The sequence below is a fragment of the Pongo pygmaeus genome, chromosome 10 (genome assembly GCF_028885625.2).
Source record: "Pongo pygmaeus isolate AG05252 chromosome 10, NHGRI_mPonPyg2-v2.0_pri, whole genome shotgun sequence".
Classification (NCBI taxonomy): Eukaryota; Metazoa; Chordata; class Mammalia; order Primates; family Hominidae; genus Pongo; species Pongo pygmaeus.
Window position 1 is genome coordinate 102,269,690 of NC_072383.2, and position 17,891 is coordinate 102,287,580.

General features: G+C 47.1%; 2 protein-coding genes across 9 annotated transcripts in view; one reads left to right on the plus strand and one right to left on the minus strand.

Annotated features, from left to right (window-relative positions):
• The window catches only part of STAB2 (stabilin 2), a 182,662-nt gene extending 178,965 nt beyond the window's left edge, over positions 1-3,697 (plus strand). Inside the window, exons 68-69 of the mRNA XM_054443474.1 lie at positions 694-810; positions 3,581-3,697. Of these exons, the coding sequence (XP_054299449.1) occupies positions 694-810; positions 3,581-3,631 (168 nt within the window). The 3' untranslated portion in view covers positions 3,632-3,697. The remainder of the gene's footprint in view (positions 1-693; positions 811-3,580) is intronic.
• Positions 1-17,891, minus strand: part of NT5DC3 (5'-nucleotidase domain containing 3) — a 90,172-nt gene that overhangs the window by 10,182 nt on the left and 62,099 nt on the right. The window contains exons 14-17 of one of the 8 annotated variants that reach the window (XR_010122680.1): positions 8,375-9,793; positions 7,263-7,453; positions 4,038-4,212; positions 528-1,020 (exon numbers count right to left, since the gene is read on the minus strand). Coding sequence is in view for 1 of the 8 variants with exons in the window: in XM_054443476.2 (XP_054299451.1) it covers positions 16,487-16,739 (253 nt within the window). In the remaining 7 variants the exon portion in view is untranslated. The other 7 variants (XR_010122679.1, XR_010122682.1, XR_010122678.1 and 4 more) reach the window with 7 other exon arrangements.

The following is a 17,891-nucleotide window of genomic DNA, read 5'->3' on the forward strand; positions in this document are numbered from 1 at the left end:
CCCTACACAGCCAGAGGCTTTATGCTGCAGCCAGTGAAACTCATTTCTATTTGAACAGTTGAGTCCATATCCCAATCAGCAGCCAGCTCTCGGCTGGCCGTGTAAGAATATGGCCTGGGCAGCAGCACAGCAGTTGAGCATCTTTCCTCATGGACTTTGTCCTCCTCTCTGGCCCACGCTCTCCCGCTGCCACCTCCTCAAAACACTCCTGGTAAAGGCTGTGGTGCAGAGCCCCCAAGCAGCAGTTTGCTGCCTTCTGGCAGACAGCTTGCATATTTATAAGCTCCAGGGAAAATCTCAAAATCCCCATTTTTAGCAAAACTGTACAGGCTGTATGACTGCATTTATATTAAGTTGAAGGATAGGCAACACCACTTCAGGGTGATGGGAGTCAGAACAGCAGTTACCCTGGGTGGCAGGTACCGGCAGGCTAAGAGCAAATTCCTGGGGTATGGAAATGCCCTATGTGCCGATTTGGTGGTGATCACAAATGGGTAGACATCGGTAAGATGTCACTGAGCTGAATCTAAAGGTTGGTACATTTTATTATGTGTGAATCATCCCTCAACAAAGTACTGTTAAAAAAAGGAAAAGCTCCCAGAGGCAAACGGTGGCTTGCTTTACCTGCCAACTTGGATGAGATGCTCCTGCTTTGGGGACGCTCCTGGCTTTCATGCCTGTCTTTCCAAACAGTCAGAAGAGGACATTAATGTTGCAGCTCTTGGCAAGCAGCAGCCTGAGAATATCTCGAACCCCTTGTATGAGAGCACAACCTCAGCTCCCCCAGAACCTTCTTACGACCCCTTCACGGTGAGTTTGCATTCTTATCTAGGAATAGGTTCCCTTGGGGTACAGGGGAATGATGTCTTTTAGGACATTTCAGTGGAGAGCTTTGTACCAAAGAAGGTTCATTTCTAGAATGTATGTCAGGTAACAAGCCTAAAAGCCAGTTTTGCAAGCTGACTGAAGCCAGTGTGGTTGTTCAGAGTTCCTGGGTTCTCTTGGGTAGACAGCAGAATCCTTGAACAAACAGAGACAGGGGAGAACAAGAGGTTGTTATCAAAGCCCAATTTCATGACCAGGTGAGATGTCACAGTGAAAAACAGTCTTGGGCTGAATTCTGCTGCAACCATTTATGAGGTAGCAGGTGCAAAACAAGATGGAAAAAGGAAAAAGGATTTTTCCTTTAGATGTCCTTTTTTTTTCTTTGAGATGGAGTCTTACTCTGTCACCCAGGCTGGAATGCAGTGGCACGATCTTGGCTCATCGCAACCTCTGCCTCCCAGGTTCAAGTGATTCTGTTGCCTCAGCCTCCCGAGTAGCTGGGATTACAGGCACGTACCACCATGCCCAGCTAATTTTGTATTTTTAATAGAGACAGGGTTTCTCCACGTTGGTCAGGTTGGTCTCGAACTCCCAACCTCAGGTGATATGCCCACCTCGGCCTCCCAAAATGCTGGGATTACAGGCGTGAGCCACTGCACCTGGCCTTAGATGTCCTTTAAACTTACTTACACTGACATTGTTGTCCAAGATTTTACTGCTTGTTGTCAGAGCTGCTGCTTTCTTGCTTTTGGAGCTACTTTTCTTTGATGAGGCCTTATAGTATATACGGGGGGGTGGGGGGGCGGGTGTTCTGCTCTGGTCTTCCAGAAAGGGACCATTTATCTCTACAGTCAGCGATGCTTGAGTTAGCTGAGGCCTCCACTGACATCAATCCAGGGGGACCCCTTGGCAGGGTACCCCATATATAACACATGTGGAAGTACATCCTGCCTGTAGTTTAATACCAGTTCTCGACTGAAAAAAATACATAGGAATAGAACTTAATTTTTCTTTTTATAAAAGGAGAGAAATGTTTTCTTCCACCGTGTTGAAGTCTGTATAGTGTAACAGATGTTATTTTTCCAGAGTAAACCAAAGGTAAATATCTTGTGGTTATTCATGCCCGTGGTAACAGATTTAATATAAATGCAATAGATTGAAAAATAACCAGATTGCAAATCATATTTTTTTAATCAAACCCATGTAAAGGCTTCTGGTTCACATTTCAAGGGTAAGTTCAGGCAGGGTGCAGTGGCTCATGCATGTAATCCCAGCACTTTTGGAGGCCAAGGCAGGTGGATCACCTGAGGTCAGGAGTTCAAGACCAGGCTGGCCAACATGGTGAATGAAATCCCATCTCTACTAAAAATACAAAAATTACGGGTAAATGAACAGCAAAGTCATGAAATGGATAAAAATTGCTAATAAATGTGAAGAAAATTAAAAAAAAAAAAAATACAAAAATTAGCCAGGAGTGGTGGTGCCTGCCTGTAATCCCAGCTACGCGGGAGGCTTAGGCAACAGAATCGCTTGAACCCGGGAGGTGGAGGTTGCAGTGAGCCGAGATCGTGCCACTGCATTCCAGCCTGGGCAGCAGAGCAAGACTCTGTCTCAAAAAAAAAAAAAAAAAAGGGAGGTGGTAAGTACTGTTATGCTGAAATCACCTTCATTTAAAAAGCAGAAACAAATGCACACATCCTCTCCAATGCACCCCATGCCTTTCCCATTGTCTGTCCTCTTCTGAGGGCTCTATCAGCACCATGCATGAAAGTAGCCTAAATGCAGGATTCAGCTAAACCTAGTATTCAGACTACATGGCAAAAACATTCCAGAATCCTAAGCATAAGGTACCAGCTTGCAAAGTGACGTGCTACATTCTCACTCCTTTTACACTATTTTTAGTGGCTTCAGACACATTTACCACCACTAGTTTCACCCATGAAAAGCCATTTCTAGCATCTATTATGCTAATTGATAAAGGCTGGGTGCCAGTCAGAACTAAAGTCAGCAGAAGGCTTGGCATGGCCGCCTCTAGAGTGTAGCCTTTTTTAGGCAGGGTCCTGGTGTGTCATGCAGGCTGGAGTGCAGTGGCACCATCAGAGCTCACTGCAAGCCTCAGGTGATCCTCCCACCTCAGCCTCCCGAATAGCTGGGTCTACAGGCATGCGCCATCTAATTTTTGTATTTTTTGTAGAGACGGGGTTTCACCGTGTTGCTCAGGCTGGTCTCGAACTCCTGAACTCAAGTGATCCGCCTGCCTCAGCCTCCCGAAGTGCTGGGATTACAGGCGCAAGCCACCATGCCCGGCCGAGCGGGGTTTCTATTACACTCTCTCAGGCACTCAAGAGCCACCACTGGTTCAAGATGAGTTTTCAAACTGAAAGGAGTTTTTATAACATTATTAGCCACCTTTTGTGAGGTGCTTATAGCTTGCTAAATGTAGGCTCTAATTTAATCCTCCTACCTCCCTGTGAGGTATATTATGACCATTTTTAGATGAAGAAACAGCAGCCGAGTTGGGATGATTTGTCCTGGGCCACCCAGCTTCAAGCAGGAGAGACTAAAACAGGTGGCCCTATCCCCAGCCCATCCCGCCTCCCAACACAAGGCAGCAGCACAAACGAACACGCCCAGCACATATGTGTTCACAGCGCTCAGGGAGAGCCATGCCTCAGACCAGTGGCCACCAGAAAGGTTCAACCTAGGACTCAACACGCAGAATGGTCCTGCCCCCTTACAACCCTCTCTTTTCCAGGACTCTGAAGAACAGCAGCTTGAGGGCAATGACCCCTTGGGGACACTGTGAGGGCCTGGACGGGAGACGCCAGCCATCACCCACTGCCATCTGGGCCATCAACTGTGAATTCTCAGCACCAGTTGCCTTTTGGGAACATAAAGTCCTTTAAGTACTCAGAAGCCATACCTCATCTCTCTGGCTGATCTGGGGGTTGTTTCTGTGAGCGAGGGATGAGGGACGTGTTACTGTGCCCATCCAGTGCAGCTTCCTCCTCTGACCCTTTGGCCCTTCTTCCTTTGTACTCTTCAGCTGGCACCTGCTCCATTCTGCCCTACATGATGGGTAACTGTTGATCTTTCTTCCCTGTTAGATTGTAAGCCTCCATCTTTGTATCCCAGCCCCTAGCCCAGTGCCTGACACAGGAACTGTGCACAATAAAGGTTTATGGAACAGAAACAAAGTTAACGGAACAAACCTAGTGTTTTGGGACTGCGCCACAGGAGGAGTTGAACTCTGAAGGCAAAATCCACTTCCTGGGGCCTTTTCAATCAGATACCAGCCTTATAAATTCTTCTGAATTTGGTTGTGTTTGCTTCTTTAAGAAGATATGATAATCATAATGAGATGCCACTTCACACCCACGAGGATGGCTAGAATCAAAACAGTAACACATATTGGAAAGGATGTGGAGAAAATGGAACCCTCATACATTGCTGGTGGGAATCCAAAATAGTACAGCCACTGTAGATTAAACAGTTTGGCAAAAAAGTTAAACACAGAGTTACCATATGACCCAAAAATCCCACCCCTAGGTATATATCCAAGAGAAATGAAAATACGTCCACACAAAAACTTGTATATGCATCTTCACAGTAGCATTATTCATAAAAGCCAAAAAAATGGAAACAACTCAAATGTCCATCAGCTGATAAACTGTGGTATTCCATACAATAAAATATTTAGCCCTAAAAAATGAAGTACTGATACATGCAATAGTTCAGATGAACCTTGAAAACATTAAGAAGCCAGTCACAAAGGACCACATATTGTATGATTCCATTTATATGAAATGTCTAAAATAGGCAAATTGATTGATTGATAGAAAGTAGGTTGATTGCCGGGGGAATGAGGAGTGACTGCTAATGGGTATGGGGTTTCTTTTTTGGATGATGAATTTGATAGCAGTGACGGTCATACCACCTTATGAATATACTAAGAAACACGAAACTGTACACTTTAAAACAGTGAATTTCATGGTATGTTGTTAGTTATATCTCAAATTTAAAGAAGACATGATTACTAAATAATACATCATCTTTCCAAATATTATAGGTGGGCTGGCTTTGGGGTCTTTTAAATACAATTAACCTGCCAAAGAATGTTGAAGATGCCCCTCTCATTTGGACACACTGCAAGAGTGATTTACACCGAGACCCCTTCCTTCAGAAGGCAAAGGGAAACCTTGGCCTGGGTATTAGCCAGGTGTTAGGCACAGTTAAAATTAACACTTAAGGTCGGGCGCGGTGGCTCACGCCTGTAATCCCAGCACTTTGGGAGGCTGAGGTGGGCGGATCACGAGGTCAGGAGTTTGAGACCAGCCTGACTAACATGGTGAAACCCCGTCTCTACTAAAAATACAAAAAAAAAATAGCTGGGTGTGGTAGCACACCCCTGTAATTCCAGCTACTCAGGAGGCTGAGGCAAGAGAATAGCTTGAACCCGGGAGGCAGAGGTTGCAGTGGGCTGAGATCATGCCACTGCACTCCAGCCTGGGCAACAGAACAAGACTCCGTCTCAAAAAAAAAAAAAAAAAAAAATTTAACACTTGGGATGCTACAGCCCATTAAAAAGTTTGAAAATGGCCAGGTGCAGTGGCTCATGCCTATAATCCCAGCACTTTGGGAGGCCCAAGCAGGTGAATCACCTAAGGTCAGGAGTTCAAGACCAGCCTGGCCGACATGGTGAAACCCTGTCTCTACTAAAAATACAAAAATTAGCTGGGCGTGGTTGTGCACACCTGTAGTTCTAGCTACTTGGGAGGCTGAGGCAGGAGAATCGCTTGAACCTGAGAGGCGGAGGTTGCAGTGAGCCGAGATCCTGCCACTGCACTCCAGCCTGGGTGACAGAGTAAAATTCCATCCAAAAAAGAAGTTCGAAAAAATTGTTATCATCACAAGCAGGGTTTCGTACAAACTTGGCCAGGGGGAGAGAGGGAAAGAGGAGGGAAAGACGGAGGGGTGGGGGAGGGAGGGGGGGAGGGAGAGAGGGGAGAGGGAGGGACAGGGAGAGGGAGAGACAGGGACAGGGAGAGGGAGAGGGAGGGAGAGGGAGAGGGAGGGACAGGGAGAGAGAGAGGGAGGGACGGAGAGGGAGAGGGAGGGACAGGGAGAGGGAGAGGGAGGGACAGGGAGAGGGAGAGGGAGGGACAGGGAGAGGGAGAGGGAGGGACAGGGAGAGGGAGAGGGAGGGACACGGAGAGGGAGAGGGAGGGACACGGAGAGGGAGAGGGAGAGGGAAGGACAGGGAGAGGGAGAGGGAGAGGGAGGGACAGGGAGAGGGAGAGGGAGGGACAGGGAGAGGGAGAGGGAGGGACACGGAGAGGGAGAGGGAGAGGGAGGGAGAGGGACAGGGAGAGGGAGAGGGAGGGACAGGGAGAGGGAGAGGGAGGGACAGGGAGAGGGAGAGGGAGGGACACGGAGAGGGAGAGGGAGGGACACGGAGAGGGAGAGGGAGAGGGAAGGACAGGGAGAGGGAGAGGGAGAGGGAGGGACAGGGAGAGGGAGAGGGAGGGACAGGGAGAGGGAGAGGGAGGGACACGGAGAGGGAGAGGGAGGGACACGGAGAGGGAGAGGGAGAGGGAAGGACAGGGAGAGGGTGAGGGAGAGGGAGGGAGAGGGAGAGGGAGAGGGAGAAGGAGGGAGAAGGAGAGGGAGAGGGAGGGAGAGGGAGAGGGCGAGGGAGAGGGAGGGAGAGGGAGAGGGAGGGAGAGGGAGGGACAGGGAGAGGGAGAGAGAGGGAGGGACAGGGAGAGGGAGAGAGGGAGGGACAGGGAGAGGGAGAGAGGGAGGGACAGGGAGAGGGAGGGAGAGGGAGAGAGGGAGAGAGAGGGAGGGAGAGGGAGAGAGAGGGAGGGAGAGGGAGAGTGATAGAGAGTGAGGGAGGGGGAGAGGGATAGAGAGGGAGGGAGAGAGAGGGAGGGAGAGAGAGGGAGGGAGAGAGAGGGAGGGAGAGAGGGAGGGAGAGAGAGGGAGGGAGAGAGAGGGAGGGAGAGAGAGGGAGGGAGAGAGGGAGGGAGAGAGGGAGGGAGAGAGAGGGAGGGAGAGAGGGAGGGAGAGAGAGGGAGGGAGAGGGAGGCAGAGGGAAAGGGAGGGACAGGGAGAGGGAGAGAGAGGGAGGGAGGGGGGAGGGAAGGACGGGGGAGGGGGAGGGGGAGAGGGGGAGAGGGAGGGAGAGGGAGAGAGAGACAGAGGGAGAGAGAGACAGAGGGAGAGGGAGAGAGAGACAGAGGGAGAGGGAGAGAGAGAGGGAGAGAGGGAAGGAGAGAGAATACCTTCTGTAGAGAGCACCTTCTGTAGAGACACCTGAGATTTATAACCAGGAGAAACAGTTCAACTGTAGGCTCCCTTACTTATAGTTAAGGGAAAAACTTCAACATCACAAGTTTGTTGAGGATGAAGTATCAACTGTATGCAGGCCTTACCGTAGCCGACTGAGGACCCGAAAACACAACTCCACATTAGCTTAGACAGCACGGCGGGTTTACTGTTAGCTGTTACTGGAAGACCCAGAGAAGGGCAGCCTCAGGGTTGACTCCACTCAGAGCCTCAAAGACATCATCGAAGACCCAGTGTCTTCCCACGCTGCCCTCTGAGTGCACCTACAGCAGGTTTCCTCGAGGGGATAAAGTGGCCTCGTCAGTTCCACAGAGTGTTACATTCAGGAGAGAGCCTCTCATAGGAGCTGGCTCAGAACAGTGAGGAACTTTCTTTCCTAGAAATGCCCTTCCCCCCAACACACACAAACTTGCCCTAGAGTCTGAAGATGCCACATTCCACTGGCACAGGCAAAGGGGATGGGGGGTCACCCAGATGGGCTTAGCCTACTCAGGCCCACCCAACCAACTTCTCACAATAACTGTGTGCCCTTGTTAGTGTTCCTGAAACTCCTGGGGCACAAATTATTTTGCACTGTGGCCTGTCACATGAGGTAATATGAGCCAATCCCCAGCAGGCCCTCAGCATGGGGTGCGGTGCACTAGTGTTGAATTATTTCCCCTTCCCACCTCTTGACAACTCAGTTCCCCACTCCTGAGCCCTGAGGCAAACACCAGCGGAAAACTCCGTCCCCAACACACGTGCCCTGCATGGAGCAGGGTCTCTGTCTGCTATGTCCAGTTCCAGAACAGTGCAGGGCACATAGCAGGCCCTCGGCAAATGGAGCTTGGTGGAGTGCTGGGTCAGTGGGACCCATGCAGACAACTGCCACTCTCATGGTCCAGGCTCCTTGTTACTGCCCAGCTGGTGGACCCAGGATGCAGGGTGGGAGGCTACAGCTGTTGGCCACCCCAGCTGACTGCCACTAAGGCCAGAGGCATAACTATTCAGGAAGGGATATGGACTGAGCCTCTACCCAACATTTCTTCTTGTCTTACGAGCAGGGAGGAAAAGATCACCTCACCCAACTGCTTACAAAGAAATTCTGAAACATTTTTAATGACAAATGTGCTAGCTTATTAATTGCTAGAATTACCTTAGAAGAAAAGGCATGTGAGAGGAGTGACCAGGGATGACAATTTGCCTCAACTTCCCATACCTGATATTTTTGCTGAGGAGGAAAGTAATGCGAAGGATTAGGGGCAGGCAGGCTCAGCCTCTCGGCAGGACTTCCTGGAGGGGCCTGCATGGATGTGCAACCACGAGGCAGTTTCTCTAAATCTGCAGTTCTTGACTCAGAGCACCTGCTCCTTGGCGACATGAAAAGTAATTCATAGAGAACATGGCCTATCCTCACACATGATTTTTTTTAATCAGTGTAACATTCTACACTTCCATTCACTGAAAGAAAACAGTTTATAATGCATCTTTAAGGAAGTATGCTTAGATTTGCCTTTTAAAGCTATGTATGTAAACCTGCCATTAAAAAATAAATGAGTGAAGAATCAGAAATGTATATATAATGTTCTATAACAGAAAGACAAAGTAACTTACAATAAAATACATACATACTTGGTAAAATCTCAACTACAATTCCAATAGAAGACACAATGATAATTGCTTAAAACAAATTTGGATTTTAGAAAATATTTGACTAATGAGTTTTTAAATAATTGACTTTTTTTTTTTTTCTTTTTTTCTGAGACAGGGTCTCACTCTGTCACCCAGACTGGATTGCAGTAGCTCAATCATGGCTCACTGAAGCCTCAACCTTCTGGGCTCAAGTGATCCTCCAGCCTCAGCCTCCCAAGTAGCTGCCGCTACAGGCGCCCATCACCAAACTCAACTAATGCAGTTTATTTTTTGTAGAGATGGGGTTTCACTATGTTACCCAGGCTGGTCTCAAATTCCTGAGCTCAAGCAACCCTCCCACCTTGGCCTCCCTAAGTGCTAGGATTACAGGCATGAGCCACTGCACCTGGCTGACATTTTAAAATAAAGGTTAAGTGCTATGGTCTGAATGTTTGTGACCCCCAAAATTCCTGTGTTGAAATCTTTACCCCCAAGGTGATAACACTAGGAGGGTGGTAAGTGAGCCCGTAAGCCTTTGGGAGGTGATTAAGGGGGAGGGGCATCCTGAAAGGGATTAGTGCCCTTATAATAGAGGTCTCAGAGAGCTCCCTCGACCTATCTACCATGTAGAAGTCACCATCTGTGAACCAGGAAACAGGCCTCACCAGACACCAAATCTGCCGGCACCTTGATCTTGGACTTGCCAGCCTCCTGGGCAGTAAGAAATAAATTTCTGTTGTTTATAAGCTAAATCAGCATATGGTATTTTGTTATAGCAGCATGAATGGACTGAGACAGTAAGTACAGTCTTACATACGTGCGTCTATATAATCTTCATGGAAATGGCCAGTACAAATGCAGACTGACACGGGTGTGATTCACGACTCAAATACCAGGAGTGGCCTCCTGTGGAGGATGTGCTCTTCTGAAATGACGAACAATTCCTTATAAAGCTCTGAATAAGATGAAGTCAGAATCTTCCTTTGGTTTACATATAGCTGCATTCCTGGAAAATTCAGTATGTTAAAATTATGTCACGAATTTTTTGTGGTTACTTATAAAACAGTTTCTAGGCTTAGAAAATTATAAACATGTTTCCACCTACATGAATTGTATCACGTAGATGCAGGTGTAGACAGGGGACCACGCTTCAGTGTACTGGGCTCTCCCTCACCATGCAGGGGGTCTAACATGCCTGGTCCCTAGCCTCAAAATACTAGACATCCCCTCCCCATCACTGCAAAACCCAAGCACCCTGCAACCCACCTCTCCCCCACATCTCCAAATTGTCCCCAGGGAGCACTGCTGGCCAAGGTTGGGAATCACCACTGGGGACGGAGGGAAAGGATGGTTTGAGCTGAGCTCAGGTTCTCCTCTCTGCTGCCTTCACTGCCCAAATAACTGCATTCCACATCATTGGGATTTCTGCTGAGCCAAGCCCAAAGTTCTGGAAGCCCCAAGTGTCTTATAAGCTCGTTCACAACTCCAGGAAAGAGAAGCAGCCCATATTTCAGGCAGAGGAGCAGGCTATCACTTCCTCTTAGATGACATGCCAAGTTTCCAGAAAATTGCCCCCAAAAAATCAATATGGGGCAGATTTGCTAGTGAGTCCACCAACACCCACCATCACAGGTACACAAAGGCAGGTGATCAAAGGGAAGAAAAAAAAGATATCCACGGGAGGAATGAATGAGATTCAAGTATCAGCACAAGGATTTTAATATGTTACACACACACATACACACACACACACACACGTTAAAAAAAAAAAAAAAAAAAGCCTTCAAACTGACCTCTAACACTTACTCCTAATTCCATATTTCCTTTCCTTAAAACATTTCCAGCTTGCCTGGCAAGTTGATTACAAACACACACATGAACCACAGGCTTCACCAGGAACCTCTGTAGTAACACACCATAGGTCACTGCTGCCCACCTGTGCTTACACCAAGTTTGCAACTGAGGCTTTACCTTCACAGTCTTCAAGCTCTGAAAACAAGTGGGTGTGCTTGCTGTGGGTGGGGGGAGATGGGGGTAGTGAGAAGAAACCTTTGGGCTTTCCCCAAAAAAGGTTATCCCTTCTCTCAGGGATAAACTTTTTGAAGTCCCTTAGAATTTTTTTTTTAATCCAAGATCTCCTTTATCTATTTTTGTAGAAATAACCTCAAGTCCTGGAAAAAAATGTCTTTTTAGAAAACGATACTGTGGATTCCTCAGAATTTAACGTGGCAGACTTAAGCACACAAATTAGGTGACTGACAATAAACCAGATGATACAATTCAAACTTTTATTTGGCAATAAGTTCAGAGTCACATAACACATAAAATCAACATTTAAAATAAATAGCAAATTCACATCTAGAATAAATAGGTCTGCCTAATTTGCATTAATTGTGCCTGATATAATACAGGCACAATCTGTCATTCCACGAGATAATTGGAAGTCTCCAAAGTCAGAGTTCAAACCTGCAGGACTGAAAACGCACAGAAGCACTGTCGCAGGTTGGGTTCCCCGAAAGCAGATACTGAGGTGGAGAATGGCGTGCAGGAAGGTTCATAGGACAGTGCTGTGGGCTGAGCCGGGCTGGGTACAGGCTTGTCAGGGAGAGGCACTGGGCTGCAATGTGGCCACAATGAGGTCTCACTGACCCCACAAGGGGCTCTGGAGCTGGGATGGCCCCAGAGGGTTTCCCAAGTTGGGGTGAGGAGGCCAGTCCTTTGTACCCCATATGGAGCCGGTAAGGGTTACAGGCAGGAAGGGGGTATGATCTGGGGCAGGAAGGGCTCTTCAGCAGGGGAAACTCCCCATAAGGGCTGGAAGTAAATGGCCAGCCAGCAGCACTCTCAGCCGTTAGGGGAGTATGTCCTTCAGTCTGGAAAGACCATCTGGGCAGCTGAGCTCAGCACCCAGCACTAGCACAATTACAAACTAATGCAATGAGAGGTATATTCAACAAGTGCCCGAGCCTGATGGCTCAAGTATACACACTGGCCATACATGTAACTATGCCCAGGAAGTAGCTCAGAAGGGAATACAGTGCACTTATTACCTACAGAACTTTCTCCTCTCTGCATCCCAGCTATAAGGTTATTCATCTGCACGTTCTCAGCAAGGGAATCTTGCCATTGCCACCAACACAATCCATTAGAGCAGGGGCTAGCAAGCCACAGCCTGAGGGCCAAATCCAGCCCACAGCTTGTCTTGGTAAATCAAGTTGTGCTGGAACACAGCCATGACCATGGTCATTCCCACAGTAGTAGTAGCAAAAGCAAACAGCCCAAAAAGCCAAAAATACTTCCTATCTGGCCCTTTATAGGAAAAGGGTCCTATCTGACCCTGCATTAAGGGTACTTCATTCCCTACCCTTTCTTGAACCCACTAGTAGTGTCAAAGGTTAGCTGAACTTTGAGTTAAGCTCCTAAATGCTAAGGCAAAAAAGAAAGAAAAACCTGATACAAAAGTTGATATTAAGAAGGCAAAATGTAGGTTCTCTATTAGTTGAATACAGCAATCAAGGAACCCTGTGTCTGGCCAAATTTAGTCTTAGAGCATTCTAGACAAAGAGCCCCAAGTGGTCTTTGGCAGCAAATGAGCAGGCAGAAAAGTGGAATTCAGTTCCAGTATTTAGCCCAGTCTCTGCTGCTTAAAAGGCCTTTTGAGAAGAGGATAGAAGAAAAGCCACTTAGTTTGCCCAAAGCTAAATTAACTAGGACCACAAGACTACTTTTCAATTCTCCTTTGCAATAATTAAGAGTGCCAATGCATTTAAAGCAACTAGTAATTGCAGTCTGTAATACGCCCAAATCAGTAGCAAGTGGTTTATGTTACATGATATTAATGGGAATAGCAGAAAATAGTGCCGAAGGGTAAAATGTTTTAAAAACAGAGAGGTGCTATGTCAGGGGGAAAGTGGGAGCTCTGAGCCAAACAACTAAAGTATTTCAAAAGCTACGTTTCACCCGTAAAAACAACACTGGAAAAAGAAAATCAGCTGTGCAAGTCCCTTCCAAAGGGACCTCCATGGGCCTTGCTGGACTGTCATATTTGTGATGGCTGCTGCCCTGGACTCATCATTGTTCACATAATTCTTAGAAAATCAGTCAAAGCAATATTAAAAAGTAATTTTTAAATGTTCAAACTATTTTTGTTTGCTTTACAACACAATTTTTTAAATGGCTGAAAACAGATTCGTTTCCCTTGTACCAATATGCATTCATCAAAGTGCACATCAGAGAACAAAACACCCAGTGCAGTGTGCCAGATTCCAGTTAAGAGTCATGATAGGCTGGGTGCAGTGGCTCACGCCTGTAATCTCAGCACCTTGGGAGGCCGAGGCAGGTGGATTACCCGAGGTCAGGAGTTCGAGACCAGCCTGGCCAACATGGTGAAACCCTGTCTCTACTAAAAATACAAAAAAATTAGCTGGGTGTGGTGGCAGGCACCTGTAATCCCAGCTACTCAGGAGGCTGAGGCAGGAGAATCACTTGAACCCAGGAGGCGGAGGTTGGAGTGAGCCAAGATCGTGCCATTGCACTCTGGCCTGGGCAACAAGAGCAAAACTCCATCTCAAAAAAAAAAAAAAAAAAAGAGTCATGACAAGGCCAGGCATGACAGTGGCTCACACCAAGAATCCCAGCACTTTGGAAGGCTGAGGTGGGCAGAACACTTGAGGCCAGGAGTTTGAGACCAGCCTGGCCAACATGGTGAAACCCCATCTCTACTAAAAATACAAAAATTGGCCAGGCCTGGTGGCATGTACCAGTAGTCCCAGCTACTCAGAAGGCTGAGGCACGAAAATTGCTTGAACCTGGGAGGCAAGAGGTTGCAGTGAGCCGAGATCACACCACTGCACTCCAGAATGGGCAACAGAGAAAGACCTTGGCTCAAAAAAACAAAAGTCATGACAGCGACAAGTTAAAATCTGTCCTGACTGAGTATAGACAAGGATTAATAATAAAGTGGGATGTGCCTCCATCGTTCACATGGGAATGACTGTGCTCAGCCCCATTACCGCCACGACATAGGTCTACAGTCTGCAAGGTACACAGTCAGTAAGCCTTGGTGGCCCAGATGCCAGGCTTCTGTCACATGGGAGATCTCAACACTGCCAAGCTCAACGGCCCAGAGACTGAAATTCTTATAACTGGGAATTGATTATAAAACTCATTATTCATACCCAGAAAATGTTTTTCTCCTTCAAAGCTTAGGTCACCTAACGTAAACACTCATGGAAACAGGTTTTAAAAATAGTTCTACTTCATTCTTGAGTAAACAAAACACCCTATAACTGGCACCTGGTAGGTAACCAATGAATATCTGATTAGATAAAAACCAAGAATTATTTTTAAGCAACACCTACTTCCTGAATCTGTTTCTCCAAAGCAGAAACTTGAAGCCAAGAGCACCAGCGCATTCTTTTAGAACCCCGACACCGAGCAGTTCTGGGCGCAACACACACCCATTAAGTGTCAGCCTCCAATACACCCTGATGGTGAAAACACCTAGAAGCAAGCAAACAATAAACAAAATGCCTACCCTGTTCCAAAAAAAGAACGTACTACTGTGCTTTACTGTGTTCATAACAAAATGTAGAAGAAAAGATGGGGAGAAGCCTTATTGGATCTAAAGGGCCACCTTCACCATGATAGTTAAATACAGCCAAATATCACAAGTACATTCCAACTATAACAAGCAGCATTACAAAGGATGCTATATAACTCATTAAGTTTCTGCCATCTGGCAAGGAGCCCATGGAATGCCAGACTTGCATTTCATCAATAGATGGTTACATACATTTATCACAATAAAAATGTTGAATAAGCAAGCACTCTCCATAAGCTCCCCTCATGTTCCTGCCATCCTTTAGATTTAAGAATATATACACATTACCGCAAAAGCTTAAAATGAGTTTTAGCAATACTAGATTAGGCTAATCTGAACAGAAGTATTTATATAGCATATGCAATTAAAACAGTATTGGCAGCACCATAACTAATAACAACAGACATTCCCATAGCACTCAGAGAGTGCAGTAAATATGCACTTTACGTTGAAGGATACTACAAATGCAGATGCAATTAAGGATTCTTCCCTCCAACAAAAGGAATACATGCCACTTGCATTGCCCCTAGAAAGAAATGAGAAAAGCAGGCCAGGTGCGGTGGCTCACGCCTGTAATCCCAACACTTTGGGAGGCCAAGGCGGGCAGATCATCTGAGGTCGGGAGTTTGAGACCAGCCTGACCAACATGGAGAAACCCCATCTCTACTAGAAATACAAAATTAGCCGGGCGTGGTAGTGCATGCCTGTAATCCCAGCTACTTGGGAGGCTGAGGCAGGAGAATCACTTGAACCCGGGAGGCAGAGGTTGCAGTGAGCTGAGATTGTGCCACTGCACTCCAGCCTGAGCAATAAGAGCAAAACTCCATCTCAACAAAACAAAACAAAACAGAAAGAAATGAGAAAAGCTTGGTTAGCTAGGTCATATCTATTTCTTAGCTTCAATGTCCTTCGCCCTTTCCCATCTTGGACATCTAAAAAAAAACAAACAAACAAACAAACAAACTACACAAGCTCCCAAATAGTTGCACAAACACCACAGGAGTGAAATCTAAGAGAAGGCTGGACATGGCTAAGCTGTGGTGGCCACCTTCCTCCTCCCCTGGCCGATCCAAGCACCTCTCAGTTGATAACTCATTAGAGAGATGCCAGGATCTTGTTTGTTTCCATCTAGACAAGGACTGTTTCTGGTAAATCTCATGTTTTAACAGGATTCCAATTCAACTGCGTGGGTGGCATGGCATAGCATTTCATTACAAAGATGCTTTTTCCCGGTTCATTTTCTTTCTTCCAATGAGCACATGAAACCAACTCAGGTGGTGTTTCCAGGTTTAACAAGCTCCTGGGAGACCTACCACAAATGTTTTGGTTCTTCAAACCCACTCGTTTCTTGCAGAAGGCTCTACAGAAGGCTGTTCCACTAGCTGGAAGGTTTTGACCAGAGCTCTCATCTCCTCTCTCCTGCCCTCCTCCATGCTGGGGAAGGACACAGGAACCACACACTGAGGACAAAAGGGTCCAGGAGTTGTAGCTTCTCTTGTTCTTTCTCACTTAAGTCCTTCCAGGGAGGCTGTGTTCTATTTGATGCTATGTGCCACAATGTCAAAGCCTTAGTACCAAATGATTTGGGAACTGGCCATCACCTGGGGAACCTCTCTGCCACTCACAGCAGTGTTTTGCCATTGTGGAGCCCACGAAATCAGCCTTCTGGAAGCAGTTAATCTTTGCCCATCACTATGCCCCTGCAGTTCCAATGCACAGCCCGTAAATGTTCAGGAAATGTTCCATGGAGGAGTCAAGAACCGTTTCAAGCTTGACCTGCTAGAATACAGAGATGGCATCAAGTGGTCTCACCTATCCCCGGAAACCTGATGTTCCAGGACCTCAGTAAACAAAAAGGCGAAATCAGAGTTCCAATGTGAAGCCTGCCTTTCAGCCATTCATGGAGGGAATGGCTGGAGGGGTGGGCTGCTAGCTCCTGTCTTAACCACTGGGAGAATTATTCTCCATAAGGTACAAAATAAATATCAAAAGGCTTATCTGTATCTTTTCCAAAAGCAACACTCAGACCCACATGACGTCAACCCCATTATGCCTGCCCAATCAGGGGCAGTTACAGTTTCTAGTTTTTGCCCTTGGCTACTTGGCCTGGGCCTCCTGCAGGAGAGGGGTTCCGAAGGTGGGGGGCCTTTCTGACCAGGCGGGCAGTTCGTGCTGCAGTGGAGTCCTCCGGGGGTAGAAAGTGTGGCTGACGTCATAGTTCAGGAGGCAGCTCAGAGACGCCATGTAGATGTCAGCGAAGCGTGACAGGCGCCTCAGGAAGTAGGTTGGGTTCTGGTCTGTGCGGAACAGGCTTCCAAACTGGGCGTTGAAAAAACTCTTGGTCATTTCTCTGAAGAGGCAATAAAAAAGCAAAGCGACAGAGAATGATTCAAGAAGCCTTGTTTTTAAACTACTGAAATCAAAATCACTTCTTTTTTGAAAAAAAAAAAAAAAAAGACTCATTTCAGAAAAATGTTAGCCTAGAGCAGCCCCAAATATTAATTAAGAAAACAGCCTAGAGCCAGGTGTGGTGGCTCACATCTGTAATCCCAGCACTTGGGGAGGCCAAGGCAGGCAGATCACTTGAGGCCAGGAGTTCGAGACCAGCCTGGCCAACATGGTGAAACCCTGTCTCTATTAAAAATACAAAAATTGGCCAGGCGTAGTGGCACACACCTGTAATCCCAGTTATGCAGGAGGCTAAGGCACAAGAATCGCTTGAACCAGGGAGGCAGAGGGTGCAGTAAGCAGAGATCATGCCACTGCACTCCAGCCTGGGCAACAGAGTGAAACTCCATCTCACAAAAACAAAAACAAACAAAAAAAACAGTCTGGCCTGGGCACGGCAGGTGGATCACTTGCACCCTGGGCCACCAGCATGGGCAGCATAGTGAGACCTTGTCTCTACAAAAATGCAAAAAATTTGACCAGGCATGGTGGCATATGTCTGTAGTTCCAGCTACTCAGGAGGCTGAAGTCAGAGAATCGCTTGAGCCCAGGTGGTTGAGGCTGCAGTGAGCTGTGACTGTGCCACTGCACTCCAGCCTGGGTGACAGAATGAGACCCTATCTCGAAAAGAAAACAGCCTGCCTATCCATCCATCAAAACGACTCTGGTCACATTTCCTCCTTAACTGTCTCAAAGCTCCAGATTCTGTTGCAAGCTTCTCTAAATACACACGTCCCATCTCCCAAACCTAAACACAGGATGCAACAGCTGCTCCCAATGGTACACAGAGGAATACGAAATGCTCTCAGGAGTCTCCACTTCCCTTACCGAAAGGATCAAGACTCCATTTTACAAGGTTATTGTGAAAACTGAGTAAGGTAAGCAAAATAAAAGCACGTTGTAAACTCTCAAGTGCTCAGATGGAGGAATTAAGGATTGTTTTATGTGATGTAAATCTCCTCCATCCATTACATACCTCAATGCCCCCAGCCTCCTCGGAAGTGAGGCTGTTCACCCCGTCCAAGCCCCATAACCCCCTGCAGTCATCCTTACG